General features: G+C 34.3%; 1 protein-coding gene across 1 annotated transcript; it reads right to left on the reverse strand.

The window, feature by feature from the left end:
* Positions 1-2,013: 2,013 nt before the first annotated feature.
* Positions 2,014-11,645, reverse strand: LOC128215925 (uncharacterized). The gene is made up of 5 exons (XM_052922527.1): positions 11,143-11,645; positions 10,610-10,743; positions 9,946-10,119; positions 8,495-8,628; positions 2,014-2,070 (listed from the first exon to the last, which is right to left on the reverse strand). The coding sequence occupies exons 1-5, from the start codon at positions 11,643-11,645 to the stop codon at positions 2,014-2,016; spliced, it is 1,002 nt and encodes a 333-aa protein (XP_052778487.1).
* Positions 11,646-12,076: the final 431 nt, after the last annotated feature.

Genomic DNA, 12,076 nt, shown 5'->3' on the forward strand with positions numbered 1-12,076 from the left:
AAAACTTGTTACTGGCATACTCAATAAAATTAGACGGATATTTTTTTAACAATGGTGATAGTGTGTGCTTGTTTGGTTGTTACATTTGTGTCTTATTTGGTTTATCTATACCAGGCGGTAAAGATACACATATTGTTCGGGATGTAAGTTTGAGTGTCTATACTTGGGCGTATAAGTGAACTTATTGGGCATTATTTGTGTATCAAATCAAATCATGTTTATATAGTAAATTACGGCCACCGGCCCATAATACAACACATACATACATCACTGTCATACAAAAAAGCAATCGTCTTCTCATGACTATCTTAACTTATCTTTTGCAGACCTATACACGTTTAGTTATTGTGCATAGTTGCGTGCATGAAATGATGTTATGTTAACAATTTATTGTATCTTTAACGTGACAATTTGCTTTAAGATACTTTCTCGAAGGAAATTGTAGTTTTGATATTGTCTGAATAAAAACATCGTATTATATCAAAATTATTGCATTAAAAACATGGTTTCATCTTCAGCTACAACAAAATCATTATCGAACATAAATCACAAAGCGTTTCCTAGATGTCTATCAGTCTCTGTACCAAATTCGTCACCAAACATCTGACTTTTGCAAACCTAACTTGCAAGTAGATAGTATTCAACGAGGAGAGATTGAAAAGAATATGATGCAGATATCTAAAAAATTTGTAAATATTTCTGTTTTAATCGTTTTTAAAATTATCTAAAACATGCCATTTACACTTTTCATTGATTAGCTTGGCATCGCCAAAACGAAGCCAGACTCAAATTTTAACAAAGTTCCCCTTATGCCAGAAGCCCAAGTTGACACTTTCTTCTAAGGTAGAATATTTGAACCCAACACCCACCCCCACACTTTATATCGGATCCATTAAACAAAACTGAATTCACCATTTATGGAAAGAAACGTCAATGGGCGTGTCACTAAATAACCACTTTTAACGGAGAGGTCCACCGTTACGGAATACTGTTATTGAAGTTTTGAGTTGGTGTATCTACAGCAGGTGGTATAAGTAAACTTTCTGGTTAGTGCGCTGGTGTGTGAGTTGGTGTATCTATAGCATAAAGTTTAAGTGAACTTCTTGGTGTTGATGTTGGTGTTTATGTATTGTATCTACACCAGATTATAAAGGTAAACGCAGACTAGCATGGCCGACTGGAAGGTTTTTCACAGCTATTTTGTCCAGTGTGTGTATACCACGTGATAAATTGCGTCATAAATGCTACGTCAGAAGGCAACAGTTTGCTTCGAATGAAGATTTTTAACAAACATTACTTCCCTATTTCACATGAAACATGAAACATATCGCAGTCTACGCCGCTTATGGAGCCCCGCCTTCGGTCTTTTACCAGCGTTTGATTAAGAGTTTCTCAAAACACTTCGACAAACCTTTTCACAATGCGGCCGTCTGACGGAGCACTGTCAAAATATTATTTTAGAGACAGATTTGTGTTTGTAGAAACTAATCACCTTATCAAACTCTGGTAGTGAAACGAAGACGGGGCTCTGTAAGAGGCGTAGACGGCCTTCTGTTTTATTTAAAATGGTGTAGTAAAAGAAGTTATTTTTGATTTAAGTCTTCATTTTAAGAAAAATAGAGCCTTCCGACGTAGCATATATGACGTAATTTACCACGTGGTATACACACACTGTTGTCTAGAAGACAAGTTTGAGAGGTTATGGTTATTTGTTATATGTGTCTGTTTACGTAGCCATGTCCGTATTTAAACATTCGACTTATTGTGATAGTCCGAATAGAATTTTGGAGAATGTTTTCAAGAACATAAGAAATAATTTCTTTTGGCCCTTCAAATCAGTCGGAGGAAAACCCCAAACGAAATATCTTAGCCTAAATATTTATATCTAAAACGGTCAGATAATTGGTAATAAGAATTATTGGAATGTCGGCTTAAATATATTTAAAGCGTTTGTGAGATAGCATACGCTTCATAGTTCTTACACACTCTAGGACTACAACCACGGAGGCTTCACTAACGCGTCTGCCAGGAGGCTATGGCCTCGTATCCCTTCCACTGTACCGGGCTAACCTAGGCAAAGAAATTGGTGTTTCATAATTAAGTCTGAGGAGAATCCGGTTTTAATGGCCCTACGCGGTTTGGAGCTTCAATTTCTGAAGATGTAATTATTTGTATTGTCCATGTTTTGAAAAAGATACACAGTCTTTGGCTAAGCATTCGACGAGACGTCTGTCCTTAAGCGGTCACAGTATTCCATTCATTCAAATATCGCAATTGATAGTAATACAAAATGCATCACCAAATACGGGTTTCTTCGAATTTAGTGAAAACATAAGAAGTCTTATAAGAGGACATCTGCGAAAGTATCGAACGTGAGTGGACAATTATAAAGACTTGATTGATATATTGACAAAGTCATAGAGCGCAGATATACATTGACAAATTGTCAATATTATTAGTATGCCATCACTCTAGAATAGTTGACGATGTATCACTGGATGAAGTTCTTTAGTAAGTAAATTATTCCGCAGATATAGTGTATTGAATTTGGTCTGCTGTACAGGCTAGCCTCTTTTCGAGTATCGTGCGTTAGCATTTTTAAATAGCAATTCATATTCTTAAAAAGGTAGATTTCTTTCTGTATATGAAACAAATAACATCTAGTAAGATAATGATTTATTGTATGAACACTTCTAACTATATCACTACAACACATCTCTGTAAAGGTAAATAAAAACTGGAATTGTAAACATAGGACATAAAATACAAACAATGAATTTATCAGTGTCATATTTAGTACAATGTGACTTCGGTAATGGTCAGCGCAAAGAAGAGTGGTTAATCATATGACATGCAAACTGTTTCACAATATTATATAAACATACATATAGGATATGTCATTATATATTTAAGATTTAAGAAATGATTTGCGGGATTGATGTCAATATGAACGCAGTTTGGCTGGTTAAGTGTGTGTCGTTAGAAAACGCAGTTGGGCTGGTTTAAGTGTGTGCTTTAATGCGTACTTTATCCAGCCCAACTGCGTTCACAGCCCCGATAATGGCATCAATCACGCAATTCATTACTTGTTTTTACAACAATAGTTCATTATTTCATTCAAGAATTGTTAAAACTTACAGTAATTTTTATCACATATTCCGTACATAGAACGACCCGACCGTAACCGAAAACAGTTAATCACATTATGTCCGATAACGCGTGGAAAAAATCAATCACTTCAACTCAAACAAAAAATTAATACAATGACAACAATTCATTTAACATATTAATTAACACTTTCTATCATGTTGATTTAAGTTTTTCGGGGCTTCCTACCACAATACAAAAAATCACAAGACTTTACCGAACAAATCCGAATATGTTGCGTTCATCTGAAATTATTCGCAATTGCTGAAAGGCAGTTCATTTAAGGAATGAAAGCTGAGGTGTAAATATTACAAAATATCCTCCGCGAGTCCTTCGTTAGCACTTATTGAATAACAACAGCTATTGAAAACGAACGAATAAATATAATACAAACATCTTATACACTGTTAGGAAAGTAACATCAAAGAATATGTTTAAATAAATAACAAAATGTTTTGATATCGGGCTACTGATTTCTGAGAGAAGATTTTCAAAATTGTCCATGAAGACATATAGTGAAAAGTAGCCTTATCCACTGGCGGCCGTTCTTTTTACCAAACAACATGGGATGAAGACACTTGATATATGGTAAAGTAAGGCCACTCCTTTTTTATTTTTTGGTTTACAAGAATTTTTTGAAAAAATGTCCAACGGGTGGTCGAAAAAAAGAAAGAAAAAAAAGGAAAACAGTCACAAAACATACTATCTAAGGGTAAAAATCAGAGAACAATATAAAAACATTGAACATTTATATCATTTACTTGACATTTTACTGTGCATATAAAACATCAATGAAATTGACTATAAAACATGTTTACGTGTATAAACTACACTTTTAATCAAAGATACATTGAATATCACTCAGCAAGACATTTGTTTAGCTTTAAGGATATGCTAAAGCAAAAGTGAATACAAAACACTTAAAAACTGACCAATATTAAATTGAAAAAAAGAGAAGGCGAATTTTACGCATTAAAATACACAAAAATTGCACTGTATAAAACCAATACATTACATTTTCTAAACATTGTTTCAGTTATTTCAATATTGGAAAATGTCAATAAAGTGAAATAATTACCAATTTTGTAAATAAGGAAGTAACATTTCATGAAGACATTTGAGCTTTAATATTGTGAAAACAATTCCTGAAAAACTAAAAACCAAACTAGACCTAGATTTGAGTTTTAATAACCTTTACCATGCAGGGTCCTAGTTGAGTGTAACCCGATCCATGCTAAGTCCGGATATTTTCGGACGGGGATATTTACCATGGGATGTTCACCAAATCCATTTGAAATTCAAATCTTGCAGCAAATTACCACATCAGTACATAAAAATCACATAGCAAAATAATAAATCTAGCATGTTACTTACTTTATGTACCAATGATAGTAACAGAGAAATCCATAATTATGTATCGGATGTTTTCATCTTCTCCCAACTCCGCAATTTTGTGTATACATGCGTTCACAGTGCATCTATACTTCATGCTTGTTTATTTTTCATTGTAAAGAGTATTCCTTGGTTACAACAACAAATCTCATTTATAGTGAAATATCAAATTCATTACAAATTAAAATGGACTTATTCAAAATAGTTTTCCGTGTTGTTTTATCTAAATGTTTTGCACACAACTCCTGGCATTAGTAAATGTCTTTGACAGATGTGTTCAACTCTTTCATTGTTTTTACTCTACTATTAACCCAAACATGAATAAACATGTAATCTAGAATAAACACAAGCTTAACATTGACCCAATGACAAGTATTTCCAAACCATTTTGTGATTTAAAATCCATAAACACCACCGACCGAGCCTGTGAAACTAGGTCACCGGTGTCAACTTAGAAATTTTACTTTTGATTTCACCACTCACACTTAGTGCACTGTTATTTAATATTTAACCATAAAATGTTATAAAAATGTTTTTCTCACACATAATTAACAGATATTTGTGTCTACTAATTCGATGGCAGCCGCTGACACTTTTATTTTTTATCTATAAACAACAATATTTTCATGACCTAAATTGGCGGGGAAAAACAACAATCATGTGACAGTTATTGTTTGTGTCGGCTGTTAAATTTGCCAATGTTTATTTGCTATTGTTTTTTTAACAACTCCTGCATATTTTAATTAATTATTTCATACAAAGAATGACTGCTATCGTAAATTCCGCCACTGCCAACGGCGGTGCCATAACAGTTAACTGGCTCACATGCTATCACTATAAATTGGCGAATACGGCTACGGAACAACAAACCAATCGAGATCTACTGCATTCGTACTCTTATCTGTTCGTTTTTCTTTCGCACCAAAATCAATACGGTCGGGAAAATAATTTTGAAAAAAAAGTGAAATTCATTTTTTATTTTTTTTGTACTTTTCGGAAAATTAGACCCGCCGGTTTTGTAAACCAATTTATATAAAAGTAGTGGCCTAAGGAACATTTCTGTGAAGTTAGTTTTAAAACGGGTCATCATATTCTGAGCAGACGATTAATTCATTTCGGTTGCAATGGCAACAAGAGTTCTGCATGGGAACACTTTTTTGAAGAAATCTGGAAGAGGACCACCAAAGGAACATTGCTGTGATGTTTGGTTGAAATTTCCCCAATGCATCCAATCTTTGCCATAAAAGGCAGTGTCAGAGAAATAATATGTTACAGATCTGATTAGGAAATAGGAAGTCAAGCAGATGCTCGTTATATTGTTGTTTGTCGTTTACAGTACAACTTGTTAAAAAACAAAACAAAAAACAACAACAATGGAGATAATTAATCGCTGAACGGAATATTAACAGATCAGTCACTATTGTGCATATCTTCGAAAGCATGTTCGAAATAATGTAATGCAATTGTAAAACATAAAACAATTCCACATTATATCCTTATTATAATTATAATTTCGGCATTTACGGATGGTGAATATAACGGAAGGATCTTTATAACCGGCGCAGAGTATCCGCATTGTTATACAGTTTACTCGCGTGTTGTCTGTTTTTCGGAAATTATACGTTGAAGCTGGCGAATTATTCGCCATCTTCTTCGGCCGATGTACTATAGCGATCTGAAGTAATATGTAAGGAAATTGGTGTGTTTATAAATGAGTAAAAAGGTAGGAAAAGTACGGCTAGAAAAAAACATAAAACATATTTCAGGTGCTATACATCCAACCTACATCGAAATCGGCCTATACAACATTTTAAACTCATTTCCTTACTGCACAGAATATAATACAGACGATCAATAAGAAGCAAAGACCTCCGAGTGCAATCATAACTCCTTTAGACCATACAGGGAGTGATGTACTTGTTGCTGAAATAAACGGTTCATCAAATTAGAGTCATGAGATTAAATAAAATTCGTGTGACAAAAGAAAAAGAAGTCATACTGTTACCATAAACGTACTTATTGTCTTAAATGTAACAAAATACCTTAGGAAATACTACATTGTATACGAATACATGTACGTTTATTTGTTAAATTGTATGTTTGTTTTTTAGAAATCTTCAATGAAACTATACGCTTAATATTTATCGAAAGTGCTATATCAGTACACTCAGCCAAAGTTCTAAAGCATTCAATATAGTTTGAATTGATATATTCATATTATTTCTTTATTCAAAATTATGAATATTCAGAGAAATGGCCCAGATTTCTAAATCCTTTTTAAGCTTAACAGGCTGAAGTAGCTTATCTCAATAAGCAATAATACATGCTTACACATTGGTTTTGATAAATGAAAAGTTGTTCATTGTGATAATCATCAATATAATTCCTATTTAAAGTCTAAATACTCTTAATGAGGTAAATTACGGAAATTATAGAAAAAAATGAGCTTAGTTTTATCCATTTAAAAAACAAAAAACGAATGCACAATCGATAGTAAAATGCATCCATTGAAGAAATGTTCGAACTTCATTTTTACCTGCTACTTTTACTATCAATCCTATTTATGATTCCTACTTTAACTATGTTGTTTTGAATTGCGCTTGTGAAAAAAAGGTTATTGGATATTGCCAATTGTATTTAATGTAGGACTAAAAAAATATCCAAAAAATAATACATGGAATTAAACAAAGGTAATATTTTTATGCTCCCAAAAGAGGACCTTTTGCTGGAGAATAACTTCAAAACTACTAATTGGGTGGAAATAAGACTTGATTTATAGACATATGGCAATAAGGCGAAATACAGTGCACAAGAACCATACTCCTACCATGCATGTGTTAGAATTATCTCCTGTGAATCATTTTTTATAATTGGTGCTCGTCCGGGTCATAACTTCCTTGTTCCGAGTATAACTTCAAAACTACATATTGGATTAAATAAAACTTGGTATATGCATAGAAGCTAACGGGAGAAAGTGAAGCGTTCAAAAACCACAATACTATCATACATATTAATTAAGTTAATCTCATCCTAACCATTGTTTCATGATTGCTGCTTGTCCGGGCCATATCTAGGAACATTGTAAATGGGATTGAAATGCAACTTCAAATATAGTTAGATAGAAATGATAGAAAGAGCAGTACACACGAACTATTATCATGCCTCCATATTTTTTAGTTATCTCCCCTTTACCTGATGAATTTCAAACTCTTGTACGTCTTTTCGTAATCAATAAAGCCCTAAGTTAGAACTTTGGTTAAGCGTATTTATACTTTAAATTTATTTCTTTAATGCGTATTGATATAAAGGATAATTGTTTGTTATAGTGTAAGATAGCAATATATTTCACCGATAGACCACTAAAAGCTATATTTCATGAGTGGCTTTGCATGGAGTGAAATATTGGTTGTTGATGTTCGAGGTGAAATATATTGTAATCTTGCTCTGAAACAGGCTTTTTCTTATTTATTTAATGCTAATTATTAATCAAAGATAATAATTAATTTATTTTTAATTGTAAAATCGCGCCAAATTTAAGCCAAACGACGTTATAACGAAAACAACGTCATTCATTTTTCTTCCGGACCGGATAACGTTTTCGTTCCTTTTTACAGAGAAAGCGAGCTCAAATGAGTGAAACAGTGATCTTATATTTCAATAAACTCACTGTTTCAAACCGAGTGGTTCAGAATTTGATCCACCGTTTTCTTTTGTCAATGAACTGCCGATGAAATAAATACGTATGTGCACCTTTGTATGTAATCACCGCATACATTCACATGTTCTGAATATCATAAAATAATCGACAACATTAAAAGCTTATTTCACAGTACAACACGCCCTTCTCAAACTTGTGCCCGTTTGAAAAATCGCCCGTTTATTGTAATATCAAGTATGTCTCACCATCATCCGATTTTCGATCGTTAAGAAAGTTTCCACATGTCGGAAATCCTACAGGTGTTTCTGGATGCGACCCTGGTCCTGAATTGATAACCATGGCCATTCCATTAGTGTTGTGGAGGTTGATGTGACAATGGAGGAACCACATACCAGGGTTGTTTGTTACTATGCGGACAACAACGTAACCGCCTAAAGAAAACGTCAAATTAATGGCGTTTATGTATACGATACATATAGTGCATATTTTTAACGTTCTTAAGAACATAGAAGCGCCAAAAGTGAGTGTGCAGTCCGAACGAGGCATTTTCTGTACAACGTCAAAATATATACCAGGGAGTCCAACGTATTTTTGGCAGAGTTTTAAGTGAGTGACATGTGCGGAACGAAATGGCGGTTTTGGGGGTATTTTAGTACTTTCGAACGATATTTTGACCTTGAAAGTAAGTTCATGTCATTGGTATCGTAATATAAATACGCCTACCCGAAAGCCCGTTTGTTTTTAGAAGCTTTAACTAAAATTTTATTGAGTTTGAGGTGTTTAAACATAAAAATGGCCATAATGTAACAATGTTAAGCCGTCGTAAATAAATACATGCAAAAACTTCAAAATAATTTAGCTGAAATACGTCGTCCAAGAACGGTATATTTTGACTAAAAACACTGTTTCAAGTCAAACAACTTCCTATTTTCAGTTTGTAAACAAACCATCTTTCAGCTTATACATTCAATAAATTTTTATTTAAAGCCTCAAAACACAGGTTCAGAACGTATGGCCTCCGTGTAGGCGTATTAATATTATGACAACAGTAATATAATCCTACTTACGAGGTCAAAATATCCTTAAAAACACAAAAATAATCCGCCATTTTGTTCCACACTGCACACGTCCCTCAGTTGAAATTCCGCAAAAATGATTTAAGTTGAACCCCCTCCCCTGTTGACTATCACGTATAGTAGATTATCTTTGGACCCTTATATTTTATTACACCGATTATGAACGTGAATATTGGCAGTGTTTCGTTGACCTACTCCGAATAGCATTCGCAAGATTACTTGATATAACAACAACAACACCTAAAATCGTATTTAAGCTGCTGATGTAACACCTGGGACAATTGGCATCGATGTTGAATACATATAAAAGGCTTTCCTAAAAGAAAAACTTGTGCTTTGTTAAGTGTTTTATGGGCTTAACCAATGGCAAACACACACTAATAATTGCTTTAAATGATATTCATTTTTAAATGATAATTTGGACAAATGAAAAAAGTAATAAAGAATTAAGGTGAATATTAATGACCGATTTGCTTTTCACTTGTTTATTAATCTCAATGCAACCGCGGTTTTATTTCAACAACTTTTTTGGTCCTATGAATTCGAATGAAGGTTTATATATAACATGCTTTTCCACTAACACAACATTCACGACAAGCTCATTTTGAAAAATCATTGTATGCGTCAAATATGCTAAATCATTGAATCTGCGAAGTAAAGCAATCCGCATACCGGTCGGCACGACTATGGTATTCTTTTGTGAAGGATCGTTATTAAGGTCAGGAATGTTTCCACCTGTCCAAGAAGAATCGGTCCATCGCAAATCCGTGCAAAAGTTGTTCAGATCTGTACACATGATGTCTGTAGTGTCGTTTATGAGACGCCCGTTCGTTTCATCGTATGTACCTGTAGAGAACATTTTATTGTTCGTTGCTAAAAACCATATTGCTGAATAAGTTGAAATGTCGACTAAATTACTTTAACGGAAGAAGGCATATTATGATGCACTCCAAGATTTCCGATGATTTATAGTGATTTGTCAGTAAAATAAAAAAATGAAATTTCACTGTTTCAACCAGTTAAAAAGCAATTGAACTTTTTTAACGGTTTGATATTTAAGCAAGTCTTTCTTCCAAATCAAATATAAGCGCGCATATATAAGCGCGTACATGTCTTTTTAGGCATAATACGAAAAGAAAAAAAATGTTTGTTTCAGTGTAAGATCGTAGTATATTTCACCTCTACGCCACTAGTGGAATATACTATGATCTTACACTGAAACAATAAATTATCCTCTATTAAACCTTGAGATATGAGAGTCAGTTAATCAATCGCATGGCAAAACTAACGATAACAGCTTTTTTGTAAATCTACGGATAAATCAAAAAGTGCTTACCGAACCCCATTTTCATTACAAAGAAAGTGTGGCCATGCAAATGAACTGGATGGGACCAACCCGATCCAGTGCCAAGGTTAGTAAAGATCAGCTGAATAACCTTGTCCTTTGGTAGCTCAACAATATATGTGCACCTAGAAAAATAAATATTTATGTGTCAATCGCTGATTTATTAACTTAAATACTATTTGTGAATACATGTGTAAGTAGTTGTCTTTGGGGAGAAACAAATCCAGTTGTATTAGTCAGTTTAGTTTAGTTGTCATTTAACCGAAACAAAATGGAATGTTTGAAAATTATATTTTTTTATTTTGAGATGGTCATTTGGAAATTTAAGACGGAGGTTATAAATTATTGCGAACATTACTTAAAGCTCACACTATGTTATACTCTCGTCAATGCTCATAATAATAGAAGAATCCCTGTTTGGCTCTTTGTTGGTTACGTTGTTAAAGTTTAGACAGTTTTGAGAATTTGTACCCGGACTTCCGTATGGGCAATTAAAAACAGCGCATTTTGCACCAACACTGCACACCTCCGTCTGGTCGTTCTCGGGGATATAGCTGCGTGCTCCCTCAAAATCCTCAATTTCAATTGCTGTTTCAGCCGCATGGTAGCTATTGTGGCTATGACGAGTTTCAATAGTTTCTGCAATCAACAGGTATTCTTTTTTAGAAGCACTGCTAAAACTAAACGTGAAATCGTACCGTTCACCCGGATGTACAATTATTGACTGAACTTCTATTGGCTTAAGATTATAGCAGTCTGACGTCCTAAGTGAAAGGGTTTGTCCTTGTATGAACACTCTCATCGGATAGAGTGTTTGAGCGCCAATAATTCTGTACCTAAACTTTTGTCCTTTTCGAACAATAAACCTTTCAAGGGGCGCTTTGTTGTGTGAATATTTTGTCGGCCAATACCTTCCTTTACCATTTACAAGACCAGAGTGAAATGCAAACCTGCTAAATTTACCATTGTCTACTGAAAACGCTGTAGGAATCACGTTTCCTGCGCTGTCAAACTGTGTGGTTATCATTCGTTGATACGCTAGTAAAAAGTTTGAAACGACTTATATAAATCTACCTGAATCAGTTTTACATCAAATGCAATGACATGTGCTTATTAAAACAAAAAGAACAAGGGTATTTTTCAGAATACCTTTTTTGGTTATTTAGATGTTTTTATGCACCAGCCAATTGTATATGCCCCCCCCCCCCCTAAGTCCGGAATAGCGGGAACTTTGACTTCCGGTCTCTCAAAACCTGGGTAAAATGCCCGACCTGCAGGGACACACTGCTGATAAAATACCTGCCAAATGGCCCCGCAACCCTGAATACCTATGTTAGGCCCATTCCCGACTATTTTCAATATGAAGACAAAACCTAATTCACTAGGCACTGCGGGGCCACATGAAAGATAAAAAACACGGCCCATTACCTCTGCTGTCCCCGGTATACCCCTGGAACA

The sequence above is a fragment of the Mya arenaria genome, chromosome 14, assembly GCF_026914265.1.
Source record: "Mya arenaria isolate MELC-2E11 chromosome 14, ASM2691426v1".
In the NCBI taxonomy this organism is placed as follows: domain Eukaryota; kingdom Metazoa; phylum Mollusca; class Bivalvia; order Myida; family Myidae; genus Mya; species Mya arenaria.